General features: G+C 41.5%; 1 protein-coding gene across 1 annotated transcript in view; it reads right to left on the reverse strand.

Annotated features, from left to right (window-relative positions):
• The window catches only part of CFTR (CF transmembrane conductance regulator), a 275,425-nt gene that overhangs the window by 134,528 nt on the left and 118,496 nt on the right, over positions 1 to 22,401 (reverse strand). Inside the window, exon 11 of the mRNA XM_077472949.1 lies at positions 18,058 to 18,249. Coding sequence (XP_077329075.1) covers positions 18,058 to 18,249 — 192 coding nt within the window. The remainder of the gene's footprint in view (positions 1 to 18,057; positions 18,250 to 22,401) is intronic.

Genomic DNA, 22,401 nt, shown 5'->3' on the forward strand with positions numbered 1-22,401 from the left:
AGTCCGCCACGTGTGTACGCGGCCTTACAAGCGCACTTTTTTGAATTAAAAAATAAGACAACAGTAAAGTTAGCTTATTTTTTTTTATATTACGAAAGATAATGTTACGCTGAGTAAATTGATACCCAGCATGTCACGATTCTAAATTGCGCCCGCTCGTGGAATGGCAACAAACTTTTACCCTTAAAAATCTCCATAGGCGACATTTAAAAAATTCTACAGGTTGCATGTTTTGTGTTAAAGAGGAGGTCCAGGGCAATAATTATAGCTCTCGCTCTACCGATCGCGGCAATACCTCACATGTGTGGTTTAAACACAGTTTTCATATGCAGGCGCTACTCAAGTATGTGTTCGCTTCTGCACGCGAGCTCGGCAGGACGGGGCGCATTTAAATTTATTTTTTTCTTACTTATTTTACCTTTTATTTTTTATTTTTACACTGTTTAAAAAAAAAAAATTGTGTCACTTTTATTCCTATTACAAGGAATGTAAACATCCCTTGTAATAGAAAAAAATCATGACAGGACCTCTTAAATATGAAATCTGGGGTCAAAAAGACCTTTTTACACAAAAAAATGAAAAAATGGCCCTTTAAGATCTATGCAGTGTCATGGAGATGGGTGGGGGCCATGCACAGCCACGGGAAGTGTTCGATTAATTCCACCGCTGCTGACGGCTCTGGTAAGCGGGGGAAAGCACAGGACCGCGGCGGGAGGGTCGCCCCTCTCCCAACCGCCGATAAAAATGATCTTGCGGCGAATCCGCCACAAAGGCCACTTTTATCTTGTAGCGGACTGCTGGCCGAGATGGCAATACTGGAGCTAGCTGCTATAACAAAGATATCCATCCTCAAAGTGAGGACATATATAGTCATGCAGCGGTCCGGAAGTGGTTAAAGCCAAAACATTAAAACAAATTGCAAGCAGATGTGTCAATTCTGCAGTAGAATAAACCTACCTACCTGTTCGCAAACTTCAGTTGAATGTACACTGAGCTGTGCTTACACAGTTGGGTGTAGATTCTTAGCATATTTTGGTGCTGGAATGAAGACAAAAAAAAAAGACATGGAAAAGATGTTTATTGCGACTGAGGGATCGAGGTGAGGGGAGTTTACTTCTGCTTTACAGCCCAACTCCAGCCAAAATGTCTTTGTTGCTTTGGATATAGCAATGAAGGCTTAGAACCTCTGTCTTTTTTTTTGCCTTCTGGGTTGCTAATGGAGAGATTTCGTCTCATTTCATGCCACGGCAAGATGTGATGGAAAATCTCTTCAGTGGGGGCAAAGCCAAAACCAATCATCACATGCCTGACGAAGGGGCCCTGAGCGGCTCTGAAACGTTGCACCATCTTTGTGTGGTGATCATGCAATAAATCACCCATTTGGATGCTATTTGTGTCGTTTCATGGTGTGCTGGCAAATATCTTCACCACCAACCAAGCCAAAACCAAGTCATGTTTTTAGTAACGCAAGGAAAGGGACGGGATTCTGACTATATTTGTATTGCTGTATGTGCCTTCCTGTCCTGGTAACTAAAATCCCAATGCATGAAAAGTTTCCTACATATCTCTGCCTTATATTTCCCCTGGAAATGCTGCCATGTTTGTCACTGATATTTGCGACAGCTGTAATGATACTTTGGTTCAGGGCTCTCTCTAATGTAAACATCTACCCTGTTCATTTGTAAATCTTCAACTGCAATAAGTAGAATACAGCCATATAAGGGTTATTGGACCATACTGATAATAAATGCAAGTCCACGCTGACCGTCCTGGAAATATAAATAACACATAACATGTCTGGAAATGCCAATATTTATAGGATTTACTAGGAAACACACTTATTTCCAGGACATGTTATAATAGTAAATAAACTGTTCATTATCTCTGCTGCTATTGCACCATTGTATTATATCCACTATCATTCATTACATTGGAATATCTTCCAATGGGACGTAGTTGGGAACCAATTGTTACGTTCATAAACCACAGCACAATGTTGCTGAAAACAACCGTAGAACTGTAAAGCTTGTACTTTACGCAGGCTTCATTGCTCCTTTAATGGCCTCATAAAAAATCTGAAGCTAGAAGCAAATATATAAATCACCCTATGTTAACTCTTATTACAGTTATCTTGTTAATGGGAACCAAGCAAAGGCTGCATCATATCTAGTGTAGATGAATTAAAGGCAATAGTATGAATTCTTTAAATTTATGTTTAAATGATATATATCATAACCCAGACCATTTCTTTTTCCATACTAATGAAGATTTTTAAAAAGTTTTTATTGGTATTAGGTGGAAGAATAGAGTTCCGTCATTGGTATCAGTGGGAAAAACAGTGCCCCATTGTTGGTGTCAGTGAAAAGAGCAGTGCCCAAGTGACAGATTGGGCTATGGGCCACAGTTTGGAAGGGGGAACTGCTAAGAACTACTCAGTTCCTAATGATATTAGCACAGCCCTAGAGCTACATCAAGCAAGAGCCCTTTCCCTGCACACAGTGTAGTTGATTTACTAAATGCAAATAGGCCTTTCACTTTGCAAGGAAATTTTTATTTTGAAAGAGAATTTTCACTTTGCAAGGGAAATTTTACTTAGCTAAGCAAATGAGTTCTACTTTTTATTATAAGAAAAATCGAATAAACTAAATTTTAGTCATACATTTAGGCCAAAATGTATTCAGCCACATGTCTTTAGTAAAAAAAAATGTCAATAAGCGTATATTTATTGGTTTGCGCAAAAGTTATGGCGTCTACAAACTAGAGTACATTTTCTGGAATTTACACAGCTTTTAATTTATGACTGCCTATCTCATTTCTTGAGGTGCTAAAATGGCAGGGCAGTACAAACCCCCCCAAATGACCCCATTTTGGAAAGTAGACACCCCAAGGAAATTGCTGAGGGGCATGTTGATTGAGCCCATTGAATATTTTTTTTGTCCCAAGTGATTGAATGATGACACAAAAAAAAAAAAGTTTACAAAAAGTTGTCACTAAATGATATATTACTCACACATGCCATAGTTATATGTGGAATTGCACCCCAAAATATATTCTGCTGCTTCTCCTGAGTATGGGGATACCACATATGTGGGACTTTTTGGGAGCCTAGCTGCGTACAGCACCCCGAAAACCAATCACTGCCTTCAGGATTTCTAAGGGTGCAAATTTTTGATTTCACTCCTCACTACCTATCACAGTTTCGAAGGCCATAAAATGCCAAAATAGCACATAACCCCCCATATGACCCCATTTTGGAAAGTAGACACCCCAAGATATTTACTGGGCATGTTGAGTCCATGAAATATTTTATATTTTGCCACAAGTTGCGGGAATATTACAAACTTTTTTTTTTGCACACAGTTGTCACTAAATGATATATTGCTCACACATGCTATGGGCATAAGTGAAATTACATCCCAAAATAAATTCTGCTGCTTCTCCTGAGTACGGGGATACCACATGTGGGGGACTTTTTGGGAGCCTAGCTGTGTACGGACCCCAAAAATCAAGCACCGCCTTCAGGATTTAAATATAAAACGCTACCAAAAAAAACTGTTAGCGATCGCAGGGATCAGGCCTGACTCTGCGAATGCTGCAGTTATGTGTTTAGTGTTTTGTAAGTGACAGTGATCGATCGATACTGCACTTGGGTGGGCTGGGCGGAGGGGCAAAACGCAGGTGCTAGCAGGTATCTGGGCTGATCCTGCTAACAATGCGTGTTTTTGGAACCCTAAACTGCTGGGGACGCTAGTATAGATCTGATCAGATCAGATATTGATCTGTTCAGATACTATACCACTACGGGAGGTGTATGCTTTGCGTGTGGGTGTTAGCGGTACTGGCACTAACCTAGCGCTGCCTGGGGCGACGCAGACCCTATCTGACCCTAAAACCTAATTGATATCACCCGCCGGGTGATCAGGGGGTTAAACCTTTATTGGGTAATAAATAGTGTGTGCCCTGATGCTATAAAAAGCAAACTAACTAACCAGAGTCACCCGTAACACTTATACGGTGATCACTGGTGAAAGGGTTAACTAGGGGCAATCAGGGGGTTAAAATCTTTATTAGGTAGTATATGGGGGTCCCTGACGCTATATAAAAACCTGACGGGGAACCTAAATAACTAACTGGCTAACCAGCATCACCAGTGACACTTATACGGTGATCGCTGGTGAAAGGGTTAACTCTAGGGGAAATCAGGGGGTTAAAATCTTTATTAGGTAGTATATGGGGGTCCCAGACACTATATAAAAACCTGACGGGGAACCTAAATAACGAAATAACTAACTGGCTATCCAGCATCACCAGTGACACTTATACAGTGATCACTGGTGAAAGGGTTAACTCTAGGGGCAATCAGGGGGTTAAAACCTTTATTGTGTAGTATATGGGGGTCCCGGACGCTATATAAAAACCTGACGGGGAACCTAAATAACTAAATAACTAACTGGCTATCCAGCGTCACCAGTGACACTTATGCGGTGATCGCTGGTGAAAGGGTTAACTCTAGGGGCAATCAGGGGGTTAAAACCTTTATTAGGTTGTATATGGGGGTACCTAACGCTATAAAAACCTGGCGGTGAACCTAAAAAAATAACTAGCTACCTAGCGGCACCAGTGACACTAATTCAGCGATCAGAAAAACGATCGCTTAGTGACACTGGCAAAAGGGGGTGAAAGGGTTACCTGGGGGCAATCAGGGGGTTAAAACCTTTATTAGGTAGTATATGGGGGTCCCGGACGCTATATAAAAACCTGACGGGGAACCTAAATAACTAAATAACTAACTGCCTATCCAGCGTCACCAGTGACACTTATGCAGTGATCGCTGGTGAAAGGGTTAACTCTAGGGGCAATCAGGGGGTTAAAACCTTTATTAGGTTGTATATGGGGGTACCTAACGCTATAAAAACCTGGCGGTGAACCTAAAAAAATAACTAGCTACCTAGCGGCACCAGTGACACTAATGCAGCGATCAGAAAAATTATTGCTTAGTGACACTGGCAAAAGGGGGTGAATGGGTTAACTCTAGGGGCAATCAGGGGGTTAAACCTTTATTGGGGAGAGGTAGGGGGCTACCCTGGACCTAACACTAACTGCCCTGACACTTTTTACTGTCACAACTTACACTAAATGCAGGGATCAGTAAATAAATGATCACTGCAATCAGTGACACTGTGACTGGGAGGGGGGGGCTGGGGGGGGGGTCGGGGGGGTGATCAGGGGGTGATTTGTGTGCCTATGTGTACCTACGTGTCAGTGTAGTGATTGGTGCACTTACTATATCCTCTCCTCGCAGTCTGGTCAAAAAGATCGCCCCGAGGAGAGTGACATCACTTCCTCCCTGCCTGTGTTTACACTACACAGGCAGGGGAAGCTTCTCATTCGCCAGGAGCGATCGAGATGGGATGGCCAGAAACCAACGGCCATCCCCTCATCCTGGATCGCTCCTGAAGCGAAACGGACCACCGCGGCCAGCAGAGGGGGTCCGATCGGACCCCCCACCCGCTGGAAGGCAAGCACGTACGGGTACGTGCTTGTGCCCGTACATGCCATTCTGCTGACGTATATCTACATGCGGCGGTCCTTAAAACGGAGGTCCACCCTAAAGTGGAGCTTCCGCTCATTGGAACCCTCCCCCCTCCGGCGCCACAATTGGCACCTTTCAGGGGGGAGGGGGGTGCAGATACCTGTACAGTACAGGTATCTGCACCCACTTCCGGCATAGATATCTGCAGAAGGTATGCCCCTTTGCGCAGAATCCAGAGACAGCGGGGACCATCCTTATTGCGCAGCGCGACTTTCGCATGCGCAGTAGGGAACCGGGAAATGAAGCCGCAAGGTTCCACTTCCTGATTCCCATACCCAAGATGGCGGCGGCAGCACCCGAGAGACAATCGAGAGATCGGCTTCGGGTGCCGACATCGCGGGCGCGCTGGGCGGGTAAGTGTCATTATTTTAAAAGTCAGCAGCTGCAGTATTTGTAGCTGCTGGCTTTTAAAAAAAAAAAAAAACGTCGGACTCCCGCTCTAAGTGGTTAAATTACACTGATTTTTTTTCAGTCTGTTTAATAACTAATATGCATGTCAGCACAAGTATGACCAATTGAGTACAGGAAAGCTCTTCATCCAGGCAGAATGCAAAGAAACAAACTGACCAAACTGGGATAGGTATGCTTCCATGCCGTGGTGTGGTCAGTTTGAAATAGGAACGCAGGGGACTGGCAGGATCAGCAGGGATTTCACAGAAAGGAAGCAATACACAGAGAAAAGAATACTTTTTCATACAAGTGCATGTTACAGCAGTCACAGATCAGGAATATGAAATGTTGGGTAACATACACTTTACTAGCAAGCTTTACAAGGTACCTACACTTCTATCTGTCTGTTTTTGAAACATGTTATCCATGCTGGGTATTTTAGGGGAGCATGCTGTATTTTTTTTTAACTCAATATCTGAAAGAAAGGTTTAGCACTCCATTAAAGATTTGCATCATTTACAGCCCACATAGGTAGTGCCATCTGTAGAAAGGCTGTTTGCTGATATAATATAGGACTCTTGTTTGTTGGAGCATTTCAGGCCTAGCAGACAACACTATCTATACAGTAAAACAGCTTCAGTCATTTGAGCCAACACGGGGTAGGCTGACAGTACTTGGAAATAAAGTGTTTTGTCCACATATACGACCCAAAGAAAAGTTTAGGTGCTCCATATTAATTAACAAAGAACTGTCTTTCTGTTCAACAGTCTTTGCAGGTCCAACTACAGGTGTTAAAAATTGAACAGAAAATACATCTTAACTAAGTACAGGGCATGTTAGGCTGCCCTATTCCATGTCAAAATTAAGATGCCCATGTGGACACACCCTAGAGGGATTTGGCAGCGTATAAATACAAAGTTGCCTTTGTATAATTTTTTAGTTCACTGTAATTTTCCAGCATTTGTGTTTGTTATGCCACAGTGATGGTGTTATTATAATAACACAACTGTATCATTACTACATACAATAAAAACTACTAAGCTTATTGCAAAACACAGCATAAAACAAGATGGCACTGTATGAATCACAGAGTATCCTAATAAGAACTCAGTCCTCATAAAAGGCATATAAAAGCTTACATGAAAGGAATCGTAAATTGAATGGCTAACAAACTCAAAACATGAGCTGCTTACATATAACAGTTTCATTAAATAACTAGCGGATATATATGTGTGTGTGTGTGTATATATATATATATATATATATATATATATATATATATATATATATAAAAATGTAGGAAGGCCAGTATGGTAGCCTGAATTTATGGGAGGAGCCCTTGTCGGTTTCCTGTGCGCAATACCAGCCCTCCCTTTCCCTATTTAGGGCATTTCTTAAATCATTTCTCTTCATGAATATTAATTTCTAATCTTGGGTATGCCACCTTATTCTGGTATACTGTCCATTAGACCAGGGCACACTTCAGGTCGATTTCATATGGTAAATCTTATGGTAAGTTTGTCTTGTTCAGATATGTATTGGCTATAGGACTATAAATATAAATATATATATATATATATATATATATATAAACTCAGCAAAATTATAAACCCAACACTTTTATGTTTGCCCCTATTTATCATGAGCTGAACTTAAAAATCTACAATTTTTTCTATGTACACAAAAGGCCTATTTCTCTCAAATATTGTTCACAAATCTGTCTAAATCTGTATTAGTGAGCACTTCTCCTTTGCCGAGATAATCCATCCACCTCACAAGTGTGGCATATCCTGATGTTGATTAGACAGCATGATTATTGCACAGGTGTGCCTTAGGCTGGCCACAATAAAAGGCCTTTAAAATTTGCAGTTTTACTGTATTGGGGGGAGGGGGGGAGGGGTCCGTGCGGTCTGAAACAACAGTCAGTATCTGGTGTGACCAACATTTGCCTCATGCAGTGCAGCACATCACCTTCACATAGAGTTGACAAGGGTTGTTGATTATGCCTCTGGAATGTTGGTCCATTCCTTTTCAATGGCTGTGCTGGATATTGACAGGATTAGTGAGCACTCTGTTGTATACGCCGATCCAGACCATCCCAAAAATGCTCAATAGATGACATGTCTGTGAGTATGCTGGCCATTGCAAGAACTGGGATGTTTTCAGCTTCCAGTAATTGTGTACAGATCCTTACAATGTGGGGCCATGCATTATCATGCTGCAACATGAGGTGATAATCGTGGATGAATGGCTCAACAATGGGCCTCAGGATCTCGTCACAGTATCTCTGTGCATTCAAAATGCTATCAATAAAATGCACCTTTGTTCATTGTCCATAGCCTATGCCTGCCAATACCATAACCCCACCGCCACACTTGATCCACAATGTTGACATTAGAAAACCACTTACCCAAGCAAAATACCATACATGCTGTCTGACATCTGCCCTGTACAGTGAAAACCGGGATTCATCTTTGAAGAGAACACCTCTCCAAAGTGCCAGATGCCATTGAATGTGAGCATTTGCCCACTCAAGTCGGTTAAGACCACGAACAGCAGTCAGATCGAGACCCCGATGAGGACGACAAGCATGCAGATGAGCTTTCCTGAGAGGGTTTCTGACAGTTCGTGCAGAAATTCTTTGGTTATGCAAACTGATTGTTGCAGCAGCTGCCTGGATGGTTGGTCTCAGACGATCTTGGAGGTGAATATGCTGGATGCGGAGGTTCTGGGCTGGTGTGGTTAGACATGGTCTGCGGTCTGCGGTTGTGAGGCCGGTTGGATGGACGCCAAATTGTCTGAAACACCTTTGGAGACGGCTTATGGTAGAGAAATGAACATTCAATTCAAGGGCAACAGCTCTGGTGCACATTCCTGCAGTCGGCATGCCAATTGCACGCTCCCTCCAAACTTGCAAAATCTGTGGCATTATGCTGTGTGATAAAACTGCACATTTTAGAGTGACCTTTTATTGTGGGCAGCCTAAGGCACACCTGTGCAATAATCATGCTGTCTAATCAGCATCTGCATATGCCACACCTGTGAGGTGGATGGATTATCTCGGTAAACAAGAAGTGCTCACTAACAGATTTATACAGATTTGTGAATATTTGAGAGAATTAGGCCTTTTGTGTACATAGAAAAAGTCGTAGATCTTTAACTTCAGCTCATGATAAATAGGGGCAAACACAAAAGTGTTGCATTTATAATTTTTCTCAGTGTATATACATATGGATAGATAGATAGAAATATATATATATATATATTTATATATATATATATATATATATATATATATAGTTATGGTTGTATGGTGAGTTCTTTCTAAATATAGATGTAGATAATCCCATAAATATATCTGCAGAAAATCTCTACCAAACAGAAATGGTTGATAACAAAACACAACTGACAATACCAAACTTTATAATGTAGATGGGTGACCCGCTTATCCCGCAGCCTTGCAAAACTGGCCTTGGCTCTCCTGTGAGGGAGAGAGAGCCTGTCAGTGTCTGCGGGGGATTTCTCCCCCACACACTTTTTGTTCTCCTCACTGACTCGCACAGGCATTCAGCCGCTCTCTGCTCCCTCCCCTGTGTTCCTATTGGCAGTAGGAGAGGGAGCTAATCAGGAGGAGACTAATTACAAGAACCAATGAGAAGGATTTTAGCAGCAGCAGCTGAAAAGGATACTGGGACATGTAGTTCTCATCTAAAATGGCCCCATAGCCTTGTATGGGTGCAGGAACTACAAGAGCCATCCTGCTCTGGAGCAAAGGAACTAAGGACTCCATCTTGTTGTCTGAAGGGATTCAGTTACCACGAGGCAGAAGAAGAGACTGGACCCAGGGTACTGCCAGGTCAGTCCACCTTGTTGTTTCAGGTATCCACAGCCAGTTGGGACATCCAGCTTGGGGGGGGGGGTTCCAGGTGTATATTCAGGCGCACCTGCACCGACAGTGTGAAGTGTGAGGCGACCAGTCGGGTCCCCAGAAGAGAATGCCTGATTTAGGATGTTCATTGGGCCTTAACCGCAGGATTGCTGAGAGGGCCCTTGCCACGCACACACGTTTAGGTCTCTGTATATGTATGTACATGTGTGTTTGTAGTTGAGCCTGTGTAGAGGTACCTAATCTGACATAGAGTTGCTATTGTTGAAGTGTTTGCCTCTGCTCTTGGGGTTATTCTCAGTTTTGAAATCCCCTGAAAGCAGCCTGAATATAATATTGAGCTACATTGCTCTTGATCTCAGTTGTTGCTCTCCAGTTGGATTGCTTGAATATATACTGTTACCTTTCTTTTCCACAGAAATATTGCAGCAAAGACAATTTCTGTGTTTAATCATAACTATCTTAACGTGTGTGTTTCTCATTGGTCCTTGCACTTACACTATAATGTGTCTGCACCGATCCCTTAAAATGAGCAATCAGAAGGAACCATGGAGTGTCCGCCCCACTTATATATAGGGATGGCATAACTGGGAGAAAAAGATTAGCCACACACAGCCTCTGATTTTTATTTTTACCGTACATACCCGACTGTTGATAGCACATACACCTTCTATTTCATGAATAACTGTTTTTATTTGTATTTACTTATTTTATAGGAAGGGGTTGACTTCTGAAAGTGCAGTGAGGTCATTGTATATAGCAAAAATAAATCAAGATCCTGCGAGACTCAATGTACCCCTATTCCTGATGGACACCACTACTCAGCTGCATGTGTTAAACACATCTCATAAATTTGTGCAAATGGCAAAAAAAACAATACATTTTACGCTGTGCTGAAGCGTGCTATACCTTGTGAGCCTGTATCATGGTCTATCAAATTCTATCAAAGATTGTCACGATTTTTCAATAAGATTGTCACATTATTATTATTTATTAATTGTTCGTCACAGAAGCACTTTTCTGGAAATGATGTATAAGGGGATTTTCCACACCCCTATTGGACAATGCTAGTAACACAGATCACTCAGAGTCACAGGAGCACTTTATTAATTATTTGGAATTGTTTACACAGTGTTATTATCAGATATATATATATATATATATATATATATATATATATATATATATATATAAATTTATATATTTTATTTTTACATGTGTCTGTAGGTGTATATAAATTTGATAGACCATGATACAGGCTCACATGGCGTAGCATGCTTCAGCGCAGTGTAGATCATTGTATATAGCTGGCTTGGATAAAAACAGTGGTCAGAAGAAATATATGAAATAATAGGATTTAAACACAGCTGAATACAAAATATACATATGAGTAAAATGAAAGCTGTGAAGCTGTCAAAATATAAAATGAAGCATACTCAGTCCAGATGACAAATATTATTTGTCAAGCTTTACTAATTGTTAATTAATCCACATTGTGCCAATGAAATATAGTTCTAAAGTTCCCACACACTGACTGTTCAGCCTGTTTGTCTAACACTCTAATTTGCAGGGTATTTATCGCTGAATACCCTGCAATGCACTGCGTGCTACACAGTGAATTTTGCGCCCTGATTGGGCAAAGCTTTGCCCAATCGGGGCACAGTATAAGCTGGTTGTTAGGGAGTGGGGCCGGGAAGCTGCCCACAGCATCCTTCACAACCGATGAGTCATCAGCTGTCAATGGGTTCCCCACCCTTATCCGGGCATGCAGCTTGGCAGGTCCAGAAAGGGGGGCTGAGCAAGCACACCCCCCCTCCTGAACCCTACCAGGCCATATGCCCTCAACATGGTGGGAGGGTGCTTTGGGGCAGGGGAAGCTCTGCCCCCCCCACCCTAAAGCGCCTTGTTCCCATTTTAATGGGGACATGGGCCTCATCCCCACAACCATGGCCATGGGTTATGGGGGTCTGCGGGCGGAGGGCTTATCAGAATCAGAAAGCCCCCTTTAAAAAGATCCCAGGCCTCCCCATGTGAATGAGTATAGGGTACATAGCAAAAACACACATGGTTTTTGACAATTCCTTTATTAAAAATAAAAAATAAAAAAGTGTCCCCTGAGGTAAATCCATCATTATTCACGCCATCCATCGCACCCAAATAATAAAAAAACAAAAACGGTCCCGCAGTCTATGAAGGCTGGCCACCTACTGCAGGCTCCGCAGTTTGACAGATCTTATATAGGGAAGGGGCAGAGCCACCTGGCGACATCACCTGGTGGCTCCGCCCCTTTGTGACATTGCCAACTCAGCATGCACCAGTCCGTGACATCAGAAGTGGCGGTGCCAACAGGTGACGTAGCCAGGTGCCCCCAACCCTTACCTATATAAGAACTGTCAAATGGCAGAACCTACAGTAGGTGGTCAGCCTTCATAGACAGCAGGAGTGTGTTTTCTTTTTTTTTTTTTACAGGTGCAGCGTGCAGAGTTATTGATGATGGATTTGATCGGGGACACTGTTTTTTAATTTTTAACTTTTTAATAAAGGAATTGTCAAAAACCATGTGTGTGTTTTTATTATTTTTTACACTTTTTTGGTGAATGGATAGGGGTACTATGTACACATTCACATAGGGGGGCTGGAATCTGGTGGCCCCCCTTGTTTTTTAATAAAGGAATTGTCAACTGTGTGTGTGTTTTTATTTCTTTTTGATGCTTTTTTTGGTAAATGGGTAGGGGTTCTGTGTACCCCATATTGATTCAGATGGGGGGGGTGATCTGGGGCCCCCTTGTTAAAAGGGGCTTCCAGATTCCGATAAGCTCCCCCCCGCAGACCTCCACAACTACTGGCTATGGTTATGGGAATGAGGCCTTATCCCCATCAACATAGGGGACAAGGTGCTTTGGGTTGAGCCCCCCTGGCACAAAGCATCCCCCCCCTCCATGTTGAGGGCATGTGGCCTTGTATGGTTCAGGAGGGGAGGCGCTTACTTCCTGACCTGCCAGGCTGCATGCCCAGATAAGGGTCTGAAATTAATTTGGGGGGGCTCACACTTTTTTAAAAAAAATTGGGTGTGGGGCCCTACGCCGTTTTTGACTTAATTTTTTTTAATAGCCAGGTGTTGGCAATTGCAACTGTGAGTCAATTTAAATGAGATTTGACGAGTGTTCCTTTTCTTTCAAAATTTTAATTTTGCTGCAGCATGTTCTATATATGCGCGCCATTTTACAGGCAGACTAAGGGGACCCTCAGGCACTATATTTAAAGGAATTTTTCATTTTTATTGCTGCACTTAAAGTGATTGTAAAGTCATGTTTTTAAGAAAAAATAGAAATAATGAACATGTTATAATTACCGTTACCTGCTCTGCTCTGTGCAGTTGGTTTTTCACAGAGCAGCCTGGATCCCCCTCTTCTAGGTTCCCTCCTTGCTGCTCCTGCCCCCCCTTCCTGTCGAGTGCTCCAACAGCAAACAGCTTGCTATGGGGCACCCGAGTCGAACTGCAGCTCCGTGTGTCCATTCAGACATGGAGCTGCCATTCAGCCCCGCCCTTCTCTCTCCTGATTGGCTAACTGATTTTGATTGACATCCACAGGAGCCAATGGCATCGCTGCTGTATCTTAGCCAATCAGGAGGAGAGTCTTGGAGGGCCGAGGTACTCGTGGACATCATTGGACAGAGATGAGGCTCAGATAAGTAATGGGGGGCTGCTACACACAGAAGGCTTTTTATCTTAACCTCCCTAGTGGTGATCCCGAGTCTGGCTCGGGCTGGGATTTCAGTACCACGAGCGGTAACCCCGAGCCAGACTCGGGATCGCATCGCTGGATACAGGGAGGATACAGGGAGAGGTTACTTACCTTGTCCCTTGGATCCAGCGATGTCCTCCACGCTGTGTGTAGAGCTCCTCCGCTCGATTCACACAGTGCCCAAGTGCTGCCGAGCTCCGTTCCCTGCGACGTTACGATGCACGGGAGCGGAGATCGTCGCCAAATTCAAAAAAGTAAAAACACACAATACACATACAGAACTGTAATCTTACAGATTACAGTACTGTATAAAAAAATACTCACCCCCTTTGTCCCTAGTGGTCTGTCCAGTGCCCTGCATGCACTTTTATATTATAAATACAGTTTTTTTCTGCCTGGAATTTGGAGATTGTCCATAGCAACCAAAAACTGTCCCTTTATGTCAAAAGTGATTTCCAACTAGAAAACAGCGATAATAAATTAGAATCACTTGCAGAATTGAGCGATAGCGATTTGTGGGGAGATCCGTCATCAAACACTAAATCTAATGATGGCGACAATTCTGCAAATGAGCAAATTTCAGTGTTTTTGAATTTGATTACATTATTGAATAATTTTTATTATTATTTATTATCATTATTTATTATATTATACATTTTATCATACCCGGGATGTCTGCTAGACTCTGGTTTGAACAGATTTAAGAGAGTTATTCCTAAGAATTGCAGGCCTACAATATAAAACGCCAAATTTCCATGCAAAATAATTGTACCGCTTTCAGCACCTAAAATCAGAACTAATCATACCACCAGGGAGGTTAAAGCATAGAATGCCTTAAGATAAAAAAACCTTCTGCCTTTACAACTCCTTGAAAGCATCATTAAAATCACTATTGTTGTTTTTTTTTATTGCATTGATACATGTCCCCCAGGGCAGTACCCAGATCCCCATACCCCTTTTATGGTTAATTACTTGCGTATAAGCTTTCAAAATGTGCACTTTTGATTTCTACTGTTCGGCTCCCATAGACTTCAATAGGGTTTGCCGTTCAGGTTAGAACTTTTCCCCTGTTCGGAGTAATGCCGCAAACCAAACGGGTGGGTGTTTGGCCCATCTCTATGTTTCACCACAACTACCAATCATGTTTAGATCTGCCCTTGAAAATGTCATCTTGAATCTAATAGGTTTTTACTCCACTTTTCTGTTTGGTTGTTCCACACAACACATCATTCCCTTTCCGCAATTTTTCATAAATAAGTCTCATAGCATTTTGTTAGTAACTAGAAAATGTTGACACCTTGCAGTTAGGCAAGCCAGGGACAATTCTGTGAAACCTAAGAATGGTGTGGAAACTGGACCGTTGGTATCTGTGGTTTTCATAGGCACTCAAGTTTCACACACTTACACACAGACCGGTGTATCAGCAGTTCAAATATTTGCTTATACGAGAGGATTTCCTTATTGTAATGCAAAGAAAACAACATGATCATAGCTATCATTATATTAAAACAGCCAGAACTTCAGTGTGAATTTTCAAACATTTTATCTCACCATAGCCATTTCTAATCAAAGAATGTTGTTAATGTGCCAGTTTTCTCCTGTGCCATTTCCAAAATAAAAGCGCCCCAAAACACACTGAACAACAGAACTTATTGCTGGTAAATCTTCATGAAATGTAAAACTATGTTTGAAGATCTGCAAGATGTCATTATCAGTAAAAAACACACAAACGTCTAGGTAATAGTAGGATGACCAGATGAGCCCAATTTCAAGGGACAGTCCCTGGGTTAAGGAGGCTGTCCCTACTTTTAAAGTGTCTAAGGATGTGTCCCTGGATGTAGCACATAGCCTTGATTTTCTGGCTGGCACCCCCTAAAGTTCAGAGGCTGCTTGGCCCAGGTATAGCTGCTAAGCCATTGGAAATCTCTCCCTTTCCCTTCCTGTCCTCCACACCATGGGGACTGTATGGCTTAGGAGAGAAAGCTGAAATGTGACTGCCCACACAGATTTTGGCCCTGCACCCTGGAACCACATAAACCAGGGAAAGAGAGAGTACCCCCAGAGCCTGGGAATAGACTCCAGAACTGTTACTTCTGCCCTGAGCTCAAGGACAAGGTCAGTAGAGGGGGCACAGTGAGGAAGGGGGGCGTTAATTATATGGGTTAACTGAGACTTTGGTGGATGATTAAGCCAGTGTATACTGCTCCCTCCTTTCTGCAGTCTGTTTTCCACTATCAACTGTCCCTCTGTATTTCCTATCCTAACCATCAACTGTCCCCTCTGTACTGCCTGTCCCAACATTAACAATATTTACTAAAATGGGGTGGGGATAAAAGTGGCCATGGTCAGTAGGGTGTCCCCAGATTTCATTTTGAGACTCTGGTTACCTTAAGTTTAGAATATATTTTACCTCACACCCTGTCCTGGAGGATGCAGTCATTGGGACAGGATGAGTGGGAATACAGACACCAATAAAACTAGACATAAGGTCTAACGTTCCGCTAGGCTAGCCATACAGCAGTAGAATTAAGTTTTAAAATGTTCATTTTCTAATGGTTAGTGGGGTCAAATCAACATTTGTTTTTAACTGCAGTGATGAGAACATTTAAAGAAGTAGGATGGAAATTTTTTGTCAAGTAAACTATATTTTTCCCTAAATATGTAGTTTTCATTTGGGGAAAAAAAGCATGCATATTGTAATATTCATGTCAGTGGCACAAATGAAAACTGTAATACATCTGGGATTTTAGGATTTTTTAAATAAATGTGGTTGACTCAATGGGGTTGATTTACTAAACCTGAAGAGTACAAAATCTGGTGCTGCTCTGCATATAAACCAATCAGCCTCCAGGTTTTATTATCAAAGCTTAATTGAACATACATAATACATATATAAAGTAGTAGTAGACTCTGTTATACCACTTATACCTACAGGTAAGCCTATAATAAGGCTTGGCTGTAGGTACTGTGAATATCTCCTAAACTTACAGTGTTTAGGAGATATTCAGAGTGCATGCAGCGGGTGACATCACTGGCGCATACACTCTGAAGGTTGAGCATACAGTAAATGGTGACTATCATGCATGCGCAGGAGTGACGTCATCACTATCCCCTGCCACTCATGTTACTGAAGGCTGCGAACCCGGGAGAAAGACTGGGAGAAGATGGAAGCCTGATCAGCTGTAATAACGTGGCACTGAAAGGCTTCATTTTGAGGTCTCTCATAATGTGCTAGTATGCAATGCATGACAGGATTTATTTTCTTCAACTGTGGTTTACTACCGCTTTAAATGAAATACTACTGTTGTATGTCCAATCATATTCTGCTGACTAAATAAGGTGTTTTTATCACTGCCTACGTGTCTCTTGAAAAGATTTCCCCTTAACTCCTTTCCAGACAGCACCAGTCATAGGTAAAATCAGAGGTCACAATAAACATTTTAGAGTCCAACCCTTTCTCACTTACAAGAGTTGTGACTGGAATTTCAGTTTTGTATTTAATAAAAAAGCATACTATATTCATATTAAAGGTTTATTATCTGACAGCTTGCCATAGCATATACTGTATGTTCATGAATGCTTATGTTATTATGGCCGCATCATCTAAGTTTTACCCTGTGTTAAGCGGTCAGCAACAGAAGCTTCTGTATTTCTATCAGTATATCAGTATAGGCTATCAGTATAGGCTTCTTTAAATACCAGGTTATCATATTCCGCTCTTTTAGCCAACAAAACAAAATGTAATTGTATTATATTTATGGTCCAATAACCAAATATAAGTCTTAAGTGTTTGTTGATTCCATTCAATAGATTTATGCCGGGTACACACGACCAGATTTTTTGACGGACTAAGTCCGACGTTCTTCCCGACGGACTTTCGGTGGAGGTACGACAGACTTTCTGAACGAAACGGACTTGGCGACACACGACCGGACTAAGTCCATTCGAAAGTCCGTTCGTTTTGAACGTGATGATGTAAACGGGACTAAACAAGGAAGTTCAATAGCCAGTAGCCAATAGCTTCCCTTGCGTTGTATTTGGTCCGTCTGACTAGCACACAGACGAACGGTTTTCCCGATTTTTAGTCCGTCTGATAGATTTGAAACATGTTTTATTTCTAGGTCCATCGGACTTTTGGGAAAAAAAAGTCAACTGGAGCCCATAAACAATCAAATTGTCAGACGGATTCGGTCCGCCAGAAAAAGTCTGATCGTGTGTACGCGGCATTACATTTCTTACATCCTGCACTGGTCTATGGAAAGAAGTACATATCTGAGCATAACTAAAATCGTTTGCTCGGCTAGTGGTCCAGGAATCAGGACTGTCTCACTAACATAGTAGGTGTTGTATGATACTTCTGTCCAAAGCACTTTTATTAGCATTCAGTTTACTTATAAGGGCAAAACAACTACACAACTCACTGTGACAACTAAACTACTGACCTCCTCCAGTTGGCAAGCCTTGATCACACTGAGGTATCTGTACTGGTCATAGGAGACTCCAAACACTATGTTTTCCTTGATGGTCCCAGGCATTATCCAGGATACTTGGGGAGAAAATGATATTCGTCCACTGTGTTTTATTTTCCCTGAGGAAGGTACCAGCTCCCCCATGATCGTCATTAGAAGAGAAGTCTGCAATAGCAAATTTAGATTGAGTACTTGGGCACAAATTCTACCATACAGTTTAAATAGCTGAAAGAGTTGAAAAAGTAACTTCTCTTTAGTTGAAAACAAGAAAAAAATCCCCTCTGAGTGATCTATGAACATTGCAAGGATTTGAACAAATTCTGTTGCAGATTCCTACGTTTTGTTGCTCTGATGAAATAGCTGTTTGGTTATGTCAATGTGCAAAATGTATCTAAATGGGGTTGACTTTCATTGTCAAGCAGCTGGTGCACTTGCAGGGTTCTATTGAGGAAAATTGTAGTGTCTGCATCCCTTGGGATGTGATTAACAATATCTCACCCAAAATCACATTTTTGTTTGCATTGGATGTCTAAAACCCAAATTATATCCTAGAGCCGTCTTCTGGAAAAATCAGTGAGCCAATCACACAAGCAGGAATTATAATTTCTGGAAGCAGTTCCGTAAAGCAACTGTATATGGAATTCCTCCAGGTTGCCATATTGCTTTGAATTTTACAGAAAATTACAGTGTTGCAGATTGAAAAGGAAAGGTAGTTTTAATAGTATTAAATTACAATATGGCTTGTATTAGTGTATTGATTGCATATGCCATATTATTTTATTTTTTATTTGCTATTTCTTTATCATGAAAGTGGAGTTACCATATTCCGCTCTTTTAGCCAACAAAACAAAATGTAATTGTATTATATTTATGGTATATTTATTAATATATTTTTACCCTTTAAGCATTGATCATTTTGTTTTTTATGCATACAAGTGAAACATCTTCCAAGCTTGCATTTGCCAATGTACAGGGCTCCTTCGACACACATACTGTACATAAATGAAGTATTGGAAAACATTTCATCCATAGAAGCTCCTCTTCTCACTTCCTATTGATTGTTTCTTAATGGAATTTCTACGTAAAATGGCTAAACCTGACAGGCTTACACAACAAACTTGAGAGGAGTTAAAGTAATACAGTTCCACCCAAACTAAAGACAGATCCAACAATAAGATATGTTTCATTATTTTAAAAAGTACTTAGTTGCACTTTTGCATTACATTTTTCCAAAGACATCTATCATTTAAGTCTACAGGTGTCAAAACAGTATGATTTCTGTCCTATGTCCTTGTGTAACTCTGCTGACGTGCGGTTTGTCATGTCTGCCACAGTCTGAAAACATGTGCCTTATTTCTGTCACTACCTGTGTCAGTACTCTGGACTAAGGGAAAGCAGCTGATACTAGCCATATTAAGTAGATTATGGTTAGAACAGAGTACTAAAACATTTTAAAAAATTGTAATCGATTTGAGAAGAATAATTACATTTCTTTAGCATGCATGTTAACCACTTAAGCCCCGGACCAATTTGCAGCCAAAGAACCAAGCCCATTTTTGCAATTCGGCACTGCGTCACTTTAACTGACAATTGCGCGGTTGTGCGACATGGCTCCCAAACAAAATTAGCGTCCTTTTTTTCCCACAAATAGAGCTTTATTTTAGTGGTATTTGATCACCTCTGCGGGGTTTTTTTGCGCTATAAACAAAAATAGAGCGACAATTTTGAAAAAAATGCAATATTTGTTACTTTTTGCTATAATAAATATCCCCAAAAAATATATTAAAAAAACGTTTTTTCCCTCAGGTTAGGCTGATACGTATTCTTCTACATATTTTTGGTAAAAAAAATCGCAATTAGCGTTTATTGATTGGTTTGCGCAACAGTTATAGCGTTTACAAAATAGGGGATAGTTTTATAGCATTTTAGTTAATATTTTTCTTTTTTACTAGTAATGGCGGCGATCAGCGATTTTTATTGTGACTGCGACATTATGGCGGACACATCGGACATTTTTGACACATTTTTGACACATTTTTGGGACCATTATCATTTATACAGTAATCAATGCTATTTAAACGCATTGATTCCTGTGTAAATGACACTGGCAGTGAAGGAGTTAACCACAAGGGGGCAGTGTAGTATTATGTATGACGTTATATGTTTTTTTTTATTGTAGGGGGCGTGGCCTGGCATGTGACGTCACTGATCGTTCTTCCCTATAAAAGGGAAGAGACGATCATGACAGCCACACAGGGATGCACGGGGAGAGGTTTGTTTACACAGACCTCTCCTCGTTCTTCAGCTCTGTGACCCGATCGCGGGACACCAGCGGCGATCGGGTCCGCTGGTCCCGCAGCCACAGTCACGGAGCACAGGACCGGTTTGGGAGCGCGCCGCCTAGCCGTGCCATTCTGCTGACGTACATCGGTGTGAGGCGGTCCTTAAGTGGTTAATATGCTTTGAATATTAAAAATGAATTAAATTGTGTTTTTGGTTTGTGCTGCGTCATGTGTTCATTTACACCTGCCTGCATCAGATTTCATCCAGTCCATCCAAACAGATGGATGATCTAGTGGATCGGTTGTCAGTCAGTTGGAAATGGACCGCCACATAGAGAACAGTGGACGGTGTCTGTGTCCTCTCTGCATCTTTCTGTTCTGCAGGAGATGTCATCACTCCAAGGCTTGTGATGGATGGTACCTCTTACACAGCAGAATAAAGTTAGAGGGGAGATTTCGGGCAGAGTATTAAACTGCAGAGTGAGACAAGAGCACTACTGGGTAGGTGAGTTGAGGTTCAGAAAGCAGGGCTGTGCATAAGGCTGAACATAGAGATGCGTATAGGACTGTGCATAGGACTATTATGAATGACTCAGCCTTACTGAATTATTTACTTTAGATAAGCGGAGATGGCTTCTCTGAGCAGTGAACTTAAATTTGTTGCTGTTCTGCACCGAATGGATCCTAAGCAGTGCTTCCAGATGAGAAGCTATTGAGCAGAGTGCATTATCATTTTTTTTTTATTACATACCTGTAAATAATGAAATGGATGACAATGTCATAGTTTATATGGATGCCATTGTCATAGGAGGTGAATGTCAGCAGTTAAAATGTGTGCCTGGGGATATATTCCACTTTAACTGCATACTAGCAATGTGCAATGATGTATAGACAAAAAAGAGGAGGATGGATATAGGTGAAGTGAGCCAGCTTCTCTTGTAAAGTTTATTCTTCATGCAGGCAGTGGTGTAAATACCAGGTCTTGTTGTGAGAGCTGGGCTTCCACTGGGTGCCCAAGGCTGACCCAAGTCTTCTACAGTTCTGGCAAGGCCCTTGGCTGGCTGGAGAGGCACTGATCACATGTTCTCGCCAACATGAACAGTTACAGTTCTGCTCATAATTTTACATACCCTGGCAGAATTTATGATTTCTTGGCCATTTTTCAGAGAATATGAATAACACCAAAACTTTTATTTCACTCATGGTTAGTGTTTGGCTGAAGCCATTATTATCAATCAACTGTGTTTACTCTTTTTTAATCATAAACAGAAACTACAAAAATAACCCTGAACAAAAGTTTACATACCCCAGTTCTTAATACTGTATATTGCCACCTTTAACATCAATGGCAGCTTGAAGTCTTTTGTGGTATTTGTGGATGAGGCTCTTTATCATCAAAAAGCCTCCAGTTCATGTAAATTCTTGGGTATTTCTTGCATGAACTGCACATTTGAGATCTCCCAAGAGTGGCTCAATGATATTGAGGTCATCAGCTTCTTGGCTGATGAATGCAAATGTTCCTCCAGTATTTTCTGATAACGTACTGCATTCATCTTGCCATCAATTTTGATCAGATTTCCTGTGCCTTTGTAGCTCACACACCCCTAAAACATCAGCGACCCACCTTCGTGTTTCACAGTAGGAATGGTGTACCTATCATCATAGGCCTTGTTGATTCCTCTCCAAATGTAGTGTTTATGGTTGTGGCCAAAAAGCTCAATTTTGGTCTCATCAATCCAAATGACTTTATGCCAGAAGGTTTGAGGCTTGTTTCTGTGCGGTTTGGCGTATTGTAAGCAGAATACTTTGTGGCATTTGCATAGTAATGGCTTTCTTCTGGTGACTTGACAATGCAGCCCATTTTTCTTCAAGTGCCTCCTTATTGTGCATCTTGCCACACCACATGTTTTCAGAGACCAAAAAAAAACAGACCACCAACACAGCAAGGAAACTATAAATTATAGTATTTATTAGTACAAAAATTATAAAAACAGAGGATACCCCAAAACCTGCATTTTCAGTTTTGCTTGAAAAC

The sequence above is a fragment of the Lithobates pipiens genome, unplaced genomic scaffold (assembly GCF_037356315.1).
Source record: "Lithobates pipiens isolate NorthernLeopardFrog02 unplaced genomic scaffold, aLitPip1_a1.2 Scaffold_8, whole genome shotgun sequence".
NCBI classification, from domain to species: Eukaryota; Metazoa; Chordata; class Amphibia; order Anura; family Ranidae; genus Lithobates; species Lithobates pipiens.